The sequence below is a fragment of the Seriola lalandi genome, unplaced genomic scaffold (genome assembly GCF_002814215.2).
Source record: "Seriola lalandi dorsalis isolate HSWRI2012SDOR001 ecotype SW California unplaced genomic scaffold, Sedor1 jcf7180002054887, whole genome shotgun sequence".
NCBI lineage: Eukaryota > Metazoa > Chordata > Actinopteri > Carangiformes > Carangidae > Seriola > Seriola lalandi.
The window spans coordinates 1832514-1850852 of record NW_019525439.1 but is presented as its reverse complement, the minus strand read 5'-3'; the positions used below and the strand labels follow the sequence as shown (position 1 = coordinate 1850852).

Sequence of the window (18339 nt, the reverse complement as noted above, 5' to 3'; positions counted from 1 at the left end):
TTCTGCTGTCTATGTTTAGAGGCTGCGTTCATTGTAGATGCATCTGAGTAGGCTAATAATGGATAACCCGATGTTACTGCTGAGATTAATCTCGTCTTCTGTATTCAGACTTACAGAGTGTTTCTCATTTGGCTCATGTGGATCTTATCCTCTGGTGTAAAAGGCATCAATCACCATTGCAAGCTCATGTTCTTACAAATACAACGAAACGCTTCATTGTCCGCTTATATTTGGCAGAGGCACATGTTGCGATTGTAAAACTGGGAATATGTTTCTGTAAAGTGCGTTTTCCACCATAAAGCTGCCTTAACTGCTCGTCAGTTCCTGGTGTATTGTTTGTGCGATGCTCAGCGCACCTTTGTCACTCACGCTGCTTATAGATTTTAAGATGGGAATCACGAGTATTTACAGCAGCGCTTGACATCAAGACTAGAAGAGCTTTTGTTATTCCGTAGCGGTTGTGTAGAGATAAAATAGTACCAGTAGGTCCCTATAATCCAAACTCAACATTAAGTGCAACAGGGGCACTTTAATTCACCACTGGATTATCATGAGACTACCAGCCTTTATTTGACAGACGCAGCCTGGTTCAGTAAATCCAGGTGGCTGGTGGTGGTGGTGGCGGCGGTGGTGGTGAGGATGATGATGTGCGGTCCACGGTGCTCTGACTGAGAGAGGTGCATGCTGGATAATAACCCGGAGAACCCGACATATCAGCGAGTGAGAGATCAGGGGAATTTGGAGGACAGACGCGAGGGGGAGCGGCGGGACACTCCTCCGCCTTGACATTTATTTTTTCGGACGCACCCGGTCGGTGCCTGTGTTCGCTCTGTGTCAGTCTGTTGTAACTTAACCGTATTGTAGAGCGGGATCGCCCCGTCAGGAGGAGAAGTTGGTGTTTTCAGCCTCTCCGGCTGGTTGTCATCGGCTGTGACAGCTCCGCCAGAGCAGGACGCTCAGCAGTTCACTGTAGCAGCTGCTGATCCCGCTTGAGAGGGGGGCGACTGGAGAGTCTGTTCTGACCCTCCCAGTTCAGAACTGGATGAACCTGCTACAGCCACCTGCAACGGATGTCTGTATGAATCTGTGACAGGTATGCTGAGAGGGTGGTGGCATGTTTTGACTCAGTAGCGTTTAAATGCTGTAGCTGTGTCACAGCCTGATGCATTTCTAAGTAATTCTAACGCTGTAGTAGATAATGATGCTCTCTGTGGGTCCTTGCTGAGCCCTGAGCCAGCCCTCTGAGCTTTGGAAAGTCTTCACAACACGTTGAGATCCTTTGGCAGAGGATCTGCTTCTCCCTCTGGACAGATGGGCTGCGGGTGGCACATTACTCTGCCACCATCCAAGAATGTTAAATAATGTTATACTACTATAATTCAGCTGTCATACTGTTTCTGTATGCAAAACGGTGGCCAGCACGATCAAAATCAGAATGACTTTAAACCTAAAGTGCACTGAATGTAAAGTCTTGGCATGTTCACTCCTCAGACTTTTATTGGCTACCGATGAAGACAGTGACAGCAGGAGGCATTAGGGAACAGTATCGTACAGTATAACATGACCTCCTCTTCACTCTCACTGTCATTGTGAATTAAGCATTTCTTGAGCGCTGTAGGGAATTTCCGATTACTTGAAAGCTTCTTTGAAACCTGTGAAATCTATACCTGTGAAATACCTTGAAATATGTATAACACCTTATTTGAAAAACAAACAGGCCACAGAGTTGTGTCTTATTAATGTAGTCCGAATAAGAAAAAAAAAAAAAACTTTGTTCTGACTCCTGTTTGTCTTGGATGCCGCCCTTGCATTCAAGATATCTTAGCTAATAGTCCAGGAGAGAGATGAAAATTACCTGCTTTCACATCCTGCTAAGTGCTCCATGTCTTAATGAATCCCAAAGAAACAAACAAGGCCGCAGGAGTTCATAGCAGCAATTAATTACAAGTCTCTGGCTAATTTTTGCATGAAAAAAGGAAAAAAATGAAAGATTGCGACTTTCGGTGGTCCCAAATAAAATGCTGTCATTATCACGGATGCACCAAAAAAGGGGCTCGCTGGGGAGGGTGGATCCTGACAGCAAGCTGTACGTGGATTTCGTCTGATTTATGAAATGACTGCATTGTAATGGCAGACCCCCTCATCTTAATGGGATTTTCCATTCATGATGGTTCTGTAATACCCTCCCTTGGTGATTAAGAGAAGCACAAATCTTGTCATGTTGAGGCGTTGTCCAAGACGGACAATATTCAGATTCCAGAGGGGGTTGGCATTTCCATAATCAAGGCATTCATTACAGGGGTTGAGAATATCAGTGTGCAGCCTTTATAAGCTATTAACCCTGATGGGTCACTGTGCATAGTGTTCATGGATGCTCACGCACTTTTTACTCTGCTTCTGCTGTGCTCATAATCAAGTTTGGGAGTAAAGGAGTGGTATTAAAAATAAAACTTTATAGTGTTATAATCAGTGGTATTGTTATAAATAATAGAATCAGAGGAGAAACTCATTTTCCCACGAGAATATTTTAAAATCTCAGATTGATAGGGACACTCTGCTAATTGAACCTTGTCTGGAATGTGCGTTTTCTTCCTTACCCCAGGGTCAGATGCTTTATCTTCCCCCCGTTGTCAAGGTCAGATTGTTTATAGGCCGATCTGATATGAGTTCTGCGATAGGACTGCCTCCAGGCCCAAGCTGCAGAGATAAGATGGGTTGCAGGTAGGATGCACTGCGAAGCAGGACCAGTTAGTAAGGCAGATGGATTTTGCTGCACGCTGTTTCTGCAGTGTGTGTGTGTGTGTGTGTGTGTGTGTGTGTGTGTGTGTGTGTGTGTGTGTGTGTTGTCAGGTGCACAGCCAGGCACCCAGAACACAGAGCAGCGTAATTGCAATATCAGAGTCTTCAGTAGGCTTTTGCACTCTATATGCTCAGAGCTGTGTGTCAGTCTTAGCTATGATCTTTGTCTCTGTCTAGGCGATGGAGCCTGATCTGCACATTTTCTGTCCCTAGGACTGTAAACAGCGCTGCCAAATTCAGAGCGCAAGCTTGAACCTCCTAATAATTGTTCCTACCCATCTTGTTCATTCTGTTAATTAGCCCTTGTGGCGTTGGAGTGCAGCATATTGTTGAGACATAATTAATCAACCCGGCTTGTAATTATGCTGGGTTTGGAATGTGAGCGCGGTTGGGAGGCTGGTTGTGTTGCCGGGCATTCAGCTTGAGGTAAACATCTTATTAACCGTGTCAGAGCCCTGCAACCCATGCAGAGCAAGTACGGTGTTATTAAGGTGGAGAAAAACGTGCTGTTATCCATATTATGAAGATGGCCTCATAAAAGAACCAGCGCTTGATTTAGGTTTATGGCCATTATGATTCCAAGGTGGTCGAGCTAATGGAAAAATACTCTGGTAACTGCATGGAGAAGGCAGGACAGAATATTTTTCATACAGTAAAAAGCCATTTGTTCAACTCACTAAATTGTGCATATGCGTCTGTGTTATGTGTCTGCTTACATATGCATATGGTATGAGTGGGAGTGTGAGAGCGCCTCAGTTTCAAAGGGCAACTAGTAGGTGAGGACAGAAAATAGAGCATGGATCACATCCCAGTGGTAAGCCTTTAATGCAGGTCTGTCAGGGGAGACAGCCGCTATTTTTTTTCTTTTTTTTTCTTTTTCTTTTTCGTACCGCAGCAGGATTTCTTTGGTTCGCCACAAACAGACAAACCTCACACACTCAACCTGACTTCTGCTCAGGTTGTAGATAGCCAGAAAGTGATGGAAATGCAACCCTGCTATTATGCAGGCATCCGCCACTCTCGCCAATAAAAACATACATAGTTAATGGGCACATACGCAAATTCCTAGCCATCCTGTCCCCTGCAGTCACTATAAGAAAGAAACATACACTAACACAGTGGTTAGAGTATGTAACCTTCAGCTACTTATATTTCCCTGATATTTGCTTTTTGCTTGTGATATGGATCATTTTATATCTTCAGGCCCGTAAATTATGTCTAATTATATCTATTATGCATAATTATACAATACTTTAAGATGTTCATGAAACCACAGCCCTATACTGATCCTATTTCTATATAGTAGATTTCATTGTAACTGGTGCAGTCTTCCATTACTGTGCTAGATTGAGGTTGCCTACACACACACACACACACACACACACACACACACACACACACACACACACAAACAGGAAACAGTGCATGTATGTAATGTAGCATAATTTTATCTCATTTTTATACTCTCCACTCTCTTTACACTGTATGAGAATGTATGATGTTAATACAAACCCAACATTTCTTACTGCGTGCTTCACATTAAACAGGGGGTGACTTTTATAGTGAAGAAACCACAAACCACAGTGTGTTTATCACTGCGGCTGGTGCAGACCGTGATGGGTCATCAAAAATGCATCTACAAAACAACGGTCTTTTCATGACTGCAGTTCAGGTTGTGACTGCCCGATGAGTTTTAATTTTTACGGAGGAGTGCTGGAACAAGAAGCAGAAGCCACAGCTCCCAGCTCCTTTTACATTGGATGGGAAACTACTTTCACCCTGCGCAGCATGAAATCAGATTGCAGTTGTTCATGGAATGATGGGAAAGGCAGATTATTGACTGACTTCTTTATTGAGTGAGTTTGTTTGGCTGCACTGTAACAGATACACCCTTCTGGTTTATTTCTGACTACACTTGGTGTTACCACAGTAACCACAGACGTTTAAGGATAAATTATTCACAGATAGAATGACCGTTCAAACTGCCCTCTGTTCAGTGACATATGCAAGGGGTAGACATAGACATCGCTTCATTTTAAGAGACCACAAGTCAAAAAAGTTGGGAATCACTGCTACAACACAACCAACCTAGTGGAGCTATCTTCTGGTCCCCGGTCTCACTGTCACATCTCTCAGGCCTGAAATGACAGAGTCCAGGATTTAATTTTAGCGCGACTGAACCTTTCACCTCACCACAAGATTTGTGTTTTCTTCAGAACACTCTATTTGTCGCCAGCAAAAACACACATGCCAGATGTGTGTTTAAGTATAGTTTAGACAGAGGCTCACACACAAAAAGACACTGAAAGGCCTGCTACCACACCGGCAGTTGTACAGTGCAATCATCCAGGATTTGTGTCAGAGTATCGCAGGCCTCCATCATTCAGGTGGACTGTCTTTACTACCATATCATTTGGGAAGGAATGGAAATATAATTTTACAAGGCATTTGGCCCATCCAGTGTCAATTTACAATTTGCTCTCTGTCACGATACCAAATCATTTCAGGCTTCATAATGCTGCTGCTGCTGTTTCTCTTACACTAGCTACCTGGAGAATGAATGTAATGGTAGGGCATTTCATTCTTCAGTATTTACCATGCCATTTGTGCTCGGGGCTGGTGCTATATGGCCAGAAAACCGCAAATTGAACAAATAAGGGAAATGTCAATCTGTCCCTGAAAGGCAGAAATCTCTTTATGTATAGCATTTGGTCGAAGGAAAACACAAACTGACAAAAGCTGAATTTCCGGTAGAAGGCCATCATCAGTGACATCCATTTCAGAGCATGTCAGTTCTCATTTTCTATCAAAGCCAGCCACAGTTGAATAAGCTGCTGTGTAAACACAATTCAACGGAGCCAGATGGGATGACAAATTTCAATTCCATTTCCCTGAATGACTTAATGGTGTAGTTCTATGAAAAACCGCAGCAGGTAAAAAACAGCTGAGGGAAGCCCTTAAGGCCCGCAGAGAGGAAGAGCTCGAGGGCAGGAAGTGTAGGGATTGGGTACAGCTGTCACCCATGAAATATCAATCATTAAGTCCCTCTCCCCCGTTGTCGTTCTTTTCCTTTCATGCCTCTTGTCCTTCAGCCTCACCTTTTATTCCCCTAGACTTGTTGCTTCGCTTATAAGTACTGACCTTCCCGTGTCCTCCGTATCTACCTGTATTCAACAATGAGTTCAGCTTCCGAATTAAATTACATTCAGTAGAGAAGTTCAGTCCTTTAAAGCTGTAATCGATAACATTTCAGTCCTGCTTGATTTGCAGACTCCCGTTGTTACTGGCAGTGTCACCAAGTGTGATTTAATACAATATTTTTTCAAAAAATACAACAGAGGAGCAACTTGAGTATCTGTTTACACCCCAGCCAAACAAAGTCTTGTTATTTCAATAAAGTCACTCAACAATAATTGTAACTGTGATCTGATTTTTCCCACACAACAGTGGAACACTAGTTCCCTTGCTGAGAAGTTGTGGTGATGTGGAGATGTGGAGCTGTTTAAACACTCACTGTGGCTGCTCCGTCTTGTTCCATCACTCCCTCGCAAAAACTAAAAATGAATCAGTGATGAAAAAAAATGCTTAAAATGACCATCGTCTTATTTTGTAGGAAGTGTAGGAGTGTACCTTTTTAAAACTGTAGGTATGTCAGAGAGGTATGGTAAGGTGAGAGGTACTTTCTTTACTGATAGGATCTGGAACATTGTGTAGAAGAGCTAGTTTGTCCTGCTCTGATGATATAGTCCATATAAGAACACCCCCCCCCCCCCCCAATTTGCAGTGTTGACACAATTTTCTCTTTGCAAGTGTTGACATAATTGCTTGTTCAGTACACTCCGAGTGAACCTTCCTGGAAGTTTCTTTGCACTCAAGGCGAGCAAATGATCAAAGAATTGTTGGCCTTGCAGAGTGTATTCCTCGCGCATGTGATTAAGTGTTCTGTGCCCCGCTCTTCACACCCCCCACCCCCACCCCACCCCAACCCCCTTTTGAGGACGAAGCAGGAATAATTGCAAAAGGAAAACAGAGCAAAAGTGGTATTGTTTTTAAGTGGAACCCTCCACTCGGTTTAGGGAAAGGAGCGGAAAAGAGAGGGGAAAATTGAGGGAAGGAATGACGGAAGGTTGGACAAGCAGGAATTGAGGTATAGATGGGAAACAAATGACAAGAGGTGGAATTGTAGATCTGAATCCTGCCCTCACCTTTCCTTGAACCCATGTCCTTCCACCTTCAGGGCCCTTTACTCAATGAGCCTTGTGGCTTTTTTCCAGTGCTAGTCACCCAACCATAATGATCCATCATTGATCCATGACAGAGGGACTTCTCTCACCACTTAAAGCCACTTTTCGTGTGTATGTGTCTCTGTCCGTAGATGTGTGTCTTCTCGCTGATTTGCAGCTCCACGGATGTTGTCAGGTCCAGGCATGCCCTAGAGTTTCACTGGTTTACCTTCATCATTGTTTCTCCTTGCTAATGGCCACACACTTTCATTGTACAGTTTGTCCTTGCCCACAAAAGGAAGTATGGTAGAGATCAACAGTATTGAGCAGACGCTTTCACACACCTGGAGCTCTCAGGCAGTAAGATGAAGGAATTAATTCTTTTCTGCTTAGTTATTTAAAAATGGGCAGTTTCATGCCCTGTAATATTATCCTCACATTTTATCCTCCATCCTCTAAACCTATAAAATCTCACTGCCTCAGAAATATTCTAATGTACTGTAATTTTGAAGTCACTTCAAGAATGAGCTTTGAGCTGCTAGTGTTTGATAAGTTACATGAAATGAAGAGCGTAAAAGGTTGTTTTTAATGATAGTGTCTTATTGTGAAATGGCAGTTTAAGTCATGGAAATGGAAACTCCTCCTCCTGTTGTTGAACCAACTGTATTTGAGAGAGACCATGGCGCATTTAGATCAATGTAAATATCCTTAGTAGACAGTTATTTTAGCAAGACAACTGCAGGAAGATGGACAAAAGCAATGGCGTCCCCACATGAGATTACTTGGCATTAGATCTGATAAGGCGGCGGAATAAATTCTTCATGCCCATCAGCATTACCATCATCATAATGATGTCCTCCATCACTTTTCTATTACACCTTCCCGCCATCACTATCAATTATCCCCACGACCACAAATCACAAGGACAGCGCTGGTACACATCTCTCAGCAGAGTGTATCCTGAAGAAGATTGAAGTGTAATTGTATGCGTTGGTGGCAGGGGATATAAAGCACGAAAAAAATCAAGAAAGGAAAATCAATGCCTTAACTAAAGGACCAAGTGAATTATTGATGAGGAGTATGCAATGGGATCCCAGGTGTCTATTTCTCCCCCCAACCAAGGATTGCTTTTGCTGCTTATGCGGCCACAGTCGTAGCCAGAGAAGTAGAAACAAGGACGGTGCCAAAAACCCACCCACTGACGTCTCCACAGGCGGATCAGCCGGCCTGAATTATCTGGTGCAGTGTGGCAGACGCTAGCCGCTGTGTTCACACGTACAGTTAAAATCCATTTAAATAAAGACTTCAGTCTGCCCAAGTCCTGCTGCTACAGTCAAGCTACTCTGTCAAGGACTAGTGCTGTCACAAAAATCAAGTCTGAGTGAAGTTAGAGTCTCTGCTGCCTCATTTGAAACAGTGTTCGACTAACGGCGCTACTTTTATCCACAGTTTTTCCCTCAGTGGTGTCAAGTCTGAAATGTTTTCTCATGTCATCTCTCTGATGTTTTAGTGTAGTAATTATCTGTGTAGTGTGGCCCCCAAGTTTTGTTCATGTAGAATTAGAGAGAAAAACAAAAGTCTAGTTCAGTTGTTCCCAACCTGTGGTCCGGGACCCGCTGGTGGGTCACAAAAGTATTGCAAGTGGGCCGACAAATCATTTGCAAAATGGTATAATTTTGTTGAAAAGATTGATAAATTATAAATATATACATATATACATATATACCGCATACTTGTTTGCTATCTCAGTCTGATTGCACACTTAAAGATTGCATCCATGGCTAAAACTGTATAGTATCAAAATGGATAGCAGGAAGAATTAAAAGTATAGTCAAGGGACATATGGTGAATCGGCAAGTGATCTCTCCCACTTCAGACAGGAAAGAAAAATTGAGCTTCCCCCGCTTTCAGTTCAGTCCTGAATGTTCGATCGTTATTGAAATAAAAAGTGTTCTGAGAAGGCATTATTTGGCCTCCGTATTGTTACGGGGTCGGATGTGGGCCGCCAACATTTTAGAGATGTACAAGTGGGCCATGATTCGGAAAAAGGTTGGGAACCACCGGTCTAGTTCATCTATGGATCATAAGGTTGCATCATAAGGATTTAGTTCTGATGTATGGATTGAGAAAATTGTTGGATCACTTCGTTTACAAATCCTTATGAAAAACAGTTTTAGTAAATGAACAGAAAACATATGGTGTTCTAGTTAAAACGACACTGTTTTTCATTACTTTCCCCAAAGCTGCGGTTTTCACTACATAACATATAGTACACATTCATAATCCCGATGAAAAGCTGTTCAGTTCATACATAAATCTTTTTCCTGTGCCCTTTTGAGGTGTAGAAATCTGAGGATGCATTGTTTACCCACACCACCAGTGTGCTGTTTGTTTTATTGCAAAGCAGAGGAGGCAGGCATCACTTCTGCTTGGCTGGAGAAGAGGCAGAAATGAGGAATGTGAATGAGAGGTAGAGAGAGAGCGGCCAGGTGAGACCTGAAAGCTGCCTTTGTGTGGCAGCTGGCAGTTAGAACACTGCCCTTCAGTGTGAGGTGTTCTCCACACACACACACACACACACACACACACACACACACACACACACACACACACACAGACACACACACACACACGAGTATACTGTATATGTAGGGGTGTCATGGGGTGATGTTTGGCAAAAACATGAGGCTGAAAAACCGTTGCAATTTTTGCGAATGAAAGAAAAAGCCTTCACCCCCCGTCTCTCTCCAAGGTGAAAGGACGTTTCAGAGCCATTAAACGGCTTTGTTTTCCTTCTGCGTTTCCAAATCTCCATTTCAGATGCTAAACGCTCTTTTATTTTCTCCTCTGCTGCACTTCAACTGTATCTGGCTCCGTTCAACTGGAGCTTGAAGAGCATGATAATATCTCGTCCCTTCTGCCGCTCCAAGGTTTAACATACTATCGCAAAAAGACTACTCCAGAAGTCGGTGCACGGTTTTGTATCCACCTATTTTCACAGGAATGTGGAAGCCAGAGTGGGGCAGAGATAGAGAGAAGGTTGACTTCATGAGGAGATGGTTTTGATTTGTGGCTAATCAGGGTTGGATAACTTTTTGACAGAGCGCTGAGTTTTACTTTTTCTCAATTTTTCTCTTTATGAGCTCAGGCTGAAGAGGGATTGTAACAGTTTAAAATCTTCTGCTGCCTGTGAAACATTATCCAGCTGTGCTGCTTTATTGCCATTTGATTATATGTGTGTTTTTGTGTATTAAATGTGATTGAGGTTGCAGATTACATATGTCTTTCCAAAATGAAAAGCTATCCAAATGAAAGCTTATACCCACCGGGCGATCATAAGTGTTAGTTATGTCATCTTTTGAAATAGCAGTTTCACAGCTAATCCCAGAGTGTGTCTCAGCGCTGGTTGCGGAACGGCAACTCTGTCTGTGTACTGATCTGTATTCTTGTTTGTTTACTTCTGTCCAGGAGGGGCCCTGCAGACAGCAGTCGCGCCAGGCACCATGAGGCAGCGAGCTTGGCCCGAGAGAGCGGAGAAATCACCCTTCATCACTCTCAACCAGGCTGGGCAGCGGGAGAAATGCACACAGCAGAAGCAGCAGCAGCAGCAGCGGCGGCAGCAGCAGCAACACAAGCCACAGCAGAGACAGGCTAATACACACAACTGAGAGTGCAGTGGAGAGCAAATGGGGAAGGCAGAAAGAGACTGAGAGAGGGGAGTCAGTAACTCAGATTGCATCATTCTAAATGGCAAAGTGGCCCGGGCCACACTCAGAGGCAGTGATGTCCTTGTTAACACATTGTCCTCCGTTAGAAGCTCCTTGTTAGAAGTCACAAGTCAGTCCCCCACCCCTGTGAGGCTACAGAGCTGAGGGGCAGAGGAAAAGCAACACAGAGAACGAGAGAGAGAGAGAGAGAGAGAGAGAGACCGAGCGGAAAAAAGAGACTGTGACAGGCCCCCATGCAGGCGCGTAAGAAGTATGTTCTGCTGGGCTTGTGTGCGTGCTGCTGGCTGGTCCTCTTTTACTGGGGTGGCGGAGTCCAGCTACGTCTGCTCCGGCTGCTGACACGCCAGCGGGGTGAGGTGGTGCGCCCCTGGCCCAACTGGACCGACCGGGCCTTCCTGCCCCGCTATGCCCACCTGGACGAGCTCCAGACGGACCCGGGGACAGCCGAGTCTCCCCGCCAGCGGCGACAGGCATGGTCCGCCATCTATAAGGACAGCCGCTGCCGCATGGAGACCTGTTTTGACTTCTCTCGGTGTCGCCGCAGAGGAAGGGAAGGGTTCAGGGTGTATATATATCCATCAGAGAAAAATGACCGTGTGTCAGAGAGCTACAGGAAGATCCTGACGTCTATAGGTGAGTCACGGTACTACACCTCAGACCCCCGTGAAGCATGTCTGTTCGTGCTCGGGATAGACACCTTAGATCGCGACCAGCTATCAGGACAGTTCGTGCCCAATGTGGACGAACGCATTCGTGGTTACCCGTTGTGGAATGACGGGAGGAACCACCTGATCTTCAACCTGTACTCAGGCACCTGGCCTAACTACACAGAGGACCTGGGCTTTAACATCGGCCAGGCCATCTTAGCCAAAGCCAGCCTCAACACGGAACATTTCAGGCCAGGCTTCGACGTCTCCATCCCTCTGTTCTCCAAGGATCACCCGCAGAAGGGCGGAGAGCGGGGCTGGCTGGTGAGGAACACCATCCCGCCACGGAGGAAGTACCTGCTGATGTTCAAAGGGAAGCGTTACCTGACCGGCATCGGCTCAGACACCAGAAACGCGCTCCATCACATCCACAACGGGAAGGACATCGTTTCGTTGACGACCTGCCGCCACGGCAAGGACTGGGAGAAGCACAAAGACTCCCGCTGTGACCACGACAACCTGGAATATGAGAGGTAAGACAGGGGTCACATGGCCAGTGGGGAGGGCAGTAATGAGGTGACGTTAAAAGGAGAAACGAGCTGTGAGTCAGTGTGGCACTATACAGGGTTTTATGGGAAACAGAGTCAAGTGTTATTCTTTTATTGGGAAATACACAGTGGTGTTGCTCCGTTCGCCTTCTTATTTGGACTTTACATGCTGTTTTATTGCTGTTTTAGATGTCAGATTTTCTACAAAGCGGCGTCAGTGGTAGCTTTTGCGTACCACCAGTTATTTTTGTCTCTCTTTTATTGCTGCACGGGGTTTTTCACTGTTCGCGTTTTATGTTTGGCAGTTGCTTTTCAGATCAAAGATGTTAGACATGGACTCAAGTCTCTGGAAATTTAGATTCAGGTCAATATTTACAGCAATTGTGTTAGTATTATTAGAAGTACAGTTAAACAGTAGTTGTAAAGGAATGCAGTGACTGACCTTGAGCTCTTTCTAATCATCTAATCATATTTTTGGAATGGTTTTGTTGCCGTCGTTGTTGCCGTTGTTGTTGTTGTTGTTGTTGTTGTTGTTGTTGCATAGGGAATAACCCTGCCATCTCCACTTTACTTGAAATTATATTTTTACTGATTAGATGGTGGGTGGCGCGGATGAAAGACACGGGAAATGAGATTCCAGCAATGCTGAGCGTGATGATTTATTATTAAAACCAATTAATTTCAGCATAAGACCTTTGCCACGGATTGAAAACAATTCATACAAAGACATATATTATTTTACAATCCAATCTTCAGCCGTGTGTGCTGTATGGGCCTTTTTCAGAGAGAAGTGTTTCAAGAATATGAGCACCATTGTTGAGTTAATAATGAAAAGCTTTCGGAAACACTTCATCTGCCAAATACACAATGTAGCAGCCGCTTGGTAAACATGTCTCATCCTTTCGAGTACTTTTCATAGTCTCCTACTGGCGTATTAGAGCTCAGGCAGTGATTTTAAAAACAGATGGAAATAAATGCATCTACTCAAAATAAACAATATAATATTTTTTTTTTTTTTGCTTATTAAAATCATTAGTTATTATAATCATTACCTTCTGGGGATTAATCTTTTAGGTAAAACCTGACCTCCTTTTGTAATCACAATGTATTACTATATTTATTATTCATCGCAGAGGAGCCTCAGTGTAAACCCAAACACTGCTTGAAATGTGTTGGATTTAGCAGTTCGAAGAGAGGTTGAGACCCTGAATGCCGAGACACAAGGTCCTGTACACTGGTGGTTACTGAGAGAGCAAAGGGATAAGTTTTGTATTCAACAGGGTTCATATGATGGTTTTAAAACTATTTTAAAGGACTGACATAAAAGACCTTTTTTTCCCCCAAAGTTAACATGTTAACAAAGCTAACACTGTTCATACGTGTTTACTGCAACTACAAAATACTAAATTTGGTAATTGCAGTATCATGGACCTTGTAAAAGATGAAGTAGATCACATTGGTAATGGCAAGCACTGCAAATGTTCTTTATTTATATCATTACATTTTTCTATTTCATGGCACCAGCTTGAAGCATTTTGCCTGAGCCATTACTGCACACTACATACTCAGTAATTCAAGCCAAACTGTGATTAGAGTCTGCTTAAATGAAGTTTTGTGCAAATGTCATTATCTTCTAATATTCTACGCCATAGTAATTACATAGTGATACAGAGGAACAATACTCCCCTGTAACACAGCCCCTGTGCTTCACTCCTACTTGCTTAACTTACACTTTGCAATGAAAGTTAGAAGTTGAAGTGCTGACAGAGCTCCTCATTATAAAGTCTGTGCCTGTCCATTCACAGACAGGAACCAAGAGCAGGATAGTCTGACAGTGCAGAACATTCACAGACAGGAGAAGATGGATTCTACTAAAAGTAAGAATCAGAATAATGAAAGAATTGGGGGGGGGGGGGGGGGGGGGGAGTCAGAGCCACAGCAGTCTGTCTGTTCGACCATGACTCTATAGCAGCGTGTGACAATAACAATAAGACCGCAGGATAACTTAAGCAGAATTATGAACAGTGCCATTGTTCCATAATAGGGGAATAAACAAAGATAATTAAAGTGTTTAGAAGTTTTGCTGGAATTAATTTGATAGACTGATTTATACTTTGACAAACAGAAGCAGAGAAAACTCAAGCGCAGGATTGAGGCCGACTTATGGGAAGCTAAAGCTGTTCAGAAATGTTTTTCGATCACACACACAAAAAAAAGCTTTGTGTTTGTGAAACTTATATCCCTCACGTCCTCACTGTGTGCTGCACTGTAAAGGCCTGCTCATACCAGAAGTGGCGGAAAGAATTTAACTATTAATGGATTGTCAAAATAATAGTCAACTAATTGATTAATTGACTAATTAGTTTAGCTCAACTTAGAAGTGCATTCATACAGAACTCAGAGTCAAAAAAAAGAACTCATGTTTAAAAGTGAAATGAAGTTCAATTTACTTACAACAAAACTTAAAAGATTGGTCCCTTTTCGATTAAGTCCTGTACAATATTTCACAGTGTAGTGGGTTTTTTTTTTTTTTTTTTTTTTTTTTAACTGCATCTACATTGCTGAAGTGCTTCTCCTCTGCTGGACCAAGCCTCTCTGGCATAAGAAAAGCCAACTGCTAAACCCTGATTTAAATCTAAGCCACAAGTTGTTTTCAGGTGTTCTCAAATGAACGCTCGAAGCAAAGCACTTTAAAAGCATACAATATGACTTTTCAGATATTGTTTACCCCGGGATCAGCAGTGAGGTGGTGGTTCTGATCCAAGCACGCTCCTATGCTGCGGCCTATAACTGGCTACCTTAGGCTTGTTTACATTGGGCTGGGCAGCAAAGGGATGGAGCTGCTCAACACTGTATGAATGAGCTCATTTATTCCACACAGCCCACTACTCAGACACCTGGGTGGGCAGGGGTGTGTGTGTGTGTGTGTGGGATGGGGAGGAGGGGAGAGGATAGCAGGGGGGGGGGTAGGGGGACCCATGTGGTATTTTTTGTGGTAAGTTTGGATACGGCAAAGGCTCTGAGGGTGTGAAAGTGTGAATAGGGGAGGCGATGTGAGAGACAGCTGCCGTTTGTAAGAAAAACACAAAAAAAGCTGCATGATTTTTTTTCCTCTCTCTCGCTCTCCCTCTCTCGCCTTTTGTATGAAGACTCTTTCACTGCAAAACGGGGGGCTTTTAGCCTTGGAGAGAGAGGTGTGAAGGAGGGTCTCGGGGTGGGGTGGTGGGAGGAGGAGAGGGGATCACATCTCTCTTTTAGCATCCTTTGAATCTCTTATTGGTGAGAGAAGAAGGGGATTTCTGAGGGTAGAACATGAGAACCGTGGAGACTGTGGAATTGAAATGAATGAAAGAAAAAGAAAAGAGGACAATATAAAAAAAAGAAAAAGGAAAACCCGTGAGCAAGGTCTCTGTGTGAAAACCAAGTTCACGCCAGGTAATGACACAACCTTGCCTCTCCATCTGTCTGCTACTCTGGCATTTTCTCCCCCATTTGTGTCTTTTTTTTTTAGTCTTTTAGATCTTTTTGTCAATAATCCAGCGACTGTGCTAATAATAATAATCACAGTCTACGTCACTGAGCAAACACGTGTCTTTGTGTGCGTGGCTGTCACTGCTATGTATGCATAAGCTTGTGTTTGTGTTTGTGTGTGTGTGTGTGTGTGTGTGTGAGTGTGAGACTGTCTCACGGTCAATGAGGCTCTTAGAAGGTGGTACCAGGTTAATGAGCGCATGCATCTGGTACAACAGCAGATTAGCCCTGAGGGACCTGGACAAGACAGCAACCAACGGACAAAGGGCACGAGGAGGAGGAGGAGGAGGAGCACTTGGCGAGAGGGGGAGGGGAACTCAGACGAAGAGATCAATAGACCATTATGACATTTTTTTTTTTACCCATATAAGAACCTGAATGTACCACCCACCTTTTCAGACTAAAGAGAAAATTAATAGGGCTTTAAATTACTTTCATTGTTTTTCCATTAACTTTAATGAGTTTTTCAAACAAAGAAATGCTAAAATGTCTAAAGCTGGAAAAATATCATGATTTAGTTTGTTCAGTTGGTCTTGATTCAAACTCAGAAATTTGGGATAGACTATTGACACATGCTAATATCTGGTCATCTCCATTCCAATACTGTTCATTCCAGTATGTTCCAGCACCAAATGAAATTAAAGGGTAGGTTTATATGGGTCAGTGGGATTTGGCGCATTAGAAATGATGCATATAATGCCAATGGTTATACATCATCCTTTGTAAACCAGTAGCAACACATCTGTACATCTGACTTCAGAATCGGAGCTGTGTGAAACACAGTAACTCACAGTTTGTGTGTGTACATCAGTGTGCACTTGAGTTTCTCATGGAGTGATATACAACTACAGCCTGTCAAATAACCTCTGAACATCATTTTTCAAGATCATAATCTTAATCTGACACTTATTTGAGCCCAAAGAATTACCCAAGTGACATCACTTCTCATTCGCTCTAGATTTATTTCTCTGGGTTCTGATACCTGAGATTTCTGACTCCACCCTAATACAATGGAGTTGAAAAAAATAATCAACAGGTTTCACAGGAACAGTCATCCACACTAGAAACAGGAGTGTGCCACCTGTGTTCAACCCAGGTTGGTAGGAAGATACACATTTACCCTTTTATACTTACCACTAATACAGGTTTAAACTGCATCACTGTGCCAGTCACTCCCAAAGACAGCAGTTTAACACCTCCCTACTTTACTTAAGTATTTATGGTATGTATGTTTTTTGTTGGAGTGCAGAATAGATTTTTTTGACTTTATAAGAAATAATATCTCCTTGGTTGTTAGCAAAATAGTTCTTAAAATCAGATTCAGTTTAAATACCTCTGCCCCTGCCATTTCTATTAACATAATTCTACTCTTTTAAACTGCTGAATGGTTGGTAAATGGTACCTGAAAATCCTATTAAAATCTGCCATAGGGAAAAACAGAAGGTGCCTGGAAATGCTTTTTGGGTCTATTCAGTTGGTGTGTAACACCGTGTGTGTGTGTGTTTGTGTGTGTTTGTATGTTTGTGTGCATGGATTATGGATGGCAGGAGAGAAAACAGAGCAAAGTTCTGAGAGAGAGACAAGTCAGAGGTAGGACACAGTGGTACCCAAGGCAATAAGAGAATCAAGAGAGAAAGGAAGAAAAAGGAGAATGTCATGTGGGGAAGATTACAAAAAAAATGGGAAAAAGACGAAAGGATACCGCAGGCAACTTAAGGAAAAAGCGAGAATGAGACAGGGCAAGAAGGAGGGTGACAGAGATGGAGAGAAAAAGGGGGAATTGGAAGAGAAGGGGATACTTGAAGCAAGGGAGAAGCCGTGCTGCAGCCTAATGGCCTAGTTTCCCTCACTTTAGAGAATTCTCTAAGAAAGGGAAGAGAAACGTGCATTGTACAGTGAATGTAAATGAGCAAGAGTGTGAAAAAGAGAGAAGGGCAGGAAGAAAGAGAGGGATGTTTAGGAGATACAAAAGGTACCACAGAAAACACAGAGTTCTCAGGTTCCAGTTTGGACCGAGTAAGAACCAAGTGAGTGTGTTTGTGAAGGAGAATTGATGGTGGTTGAACGGAGATGGACAAAATGCTCAACCTCTCTATTTGGCTAAAATGGCTTCGGTGTATATAAGGGCTGGTGTTGGAAACCGATGGGTCATTATTCACGACCCTCCTTGAAAGCAGCTCAAGGTTGCAAGAGAAAGAGTGGGCAATCAGACTTTAAAACCTGGCTAACAGTTCGGGATGAATGCAGCATACTAATCGGACAAAGCAGAACTGGTGGATGGTGAGAGCAGCGATTTAATAGTATATTCGCCACGCTGAAAGTTGGAAGGAAATGCTTTAGAAATGCTCTCATGCATATGTAATTTGAACAGGAAATTTGCAAACTTTTATGCTGTCATGTGCATGTAAATGCAGTGTAATAATTCCCACAAAGGATTTCAGTGTGGTGCGTGAAAAATGAATCAGCAAAGGAAAGGAAAACAGCGTCACTCTTATCTGCTGGCAGACATTAAAAAAAAGAAGGCCTCCCATAGCTGTGTTGTTACAACTTCAGTACTTGGATAATTTAAATTAATATGTGGGTGTGTACATGCACAGTGGTGTGTGTGTGTGTGTGTGTGTGTGTGTGTGTGTGTGTGTGTCTGGATCTGTAAACAGTGTGTGCAACAGCATGTGTGCGATTTGAGATTTTGGCAAACCAAAGAAGAAACGCTGTAGTCCACTGTAATTAGGGCCTGTGAAATTGTACCTCTGAAGATGCTGTGGTTGTGTGTGTGTGTGTGTGTGTGTGTGTGTGTGTGTGTGTGTGTGTGAGTGTGTGCGCGCGCGCGCGCGTGTGTATGTGTGTGCGCGCGCGTGTATGT

At 43.3% G+C, this 18339-nt stretch overlaps 1 protein-coding gene across 1 annotated transcript in view; it reads left to right on the top strand.

The window, feature by feature from the left end:
• The window catches only part of ext1c (exostoses (multiple) 1c), an 85321-nt gene that overhangs the window by 206 nt on the left and 66776 nt on the right, over positions 1–18339 (top strand). The window contains exon 2 of the mRNA XM_023429083.2: positions 10491–11930. Coding sequence (XP_023284851.1) covers positions 10984–11930 — 947 coding nt within the window. The 5' untranslated portion in view covers positions 10491–10983. The remainder of the gene's footprint in view (positions 1–10490; positions 11931–18339) is intronic.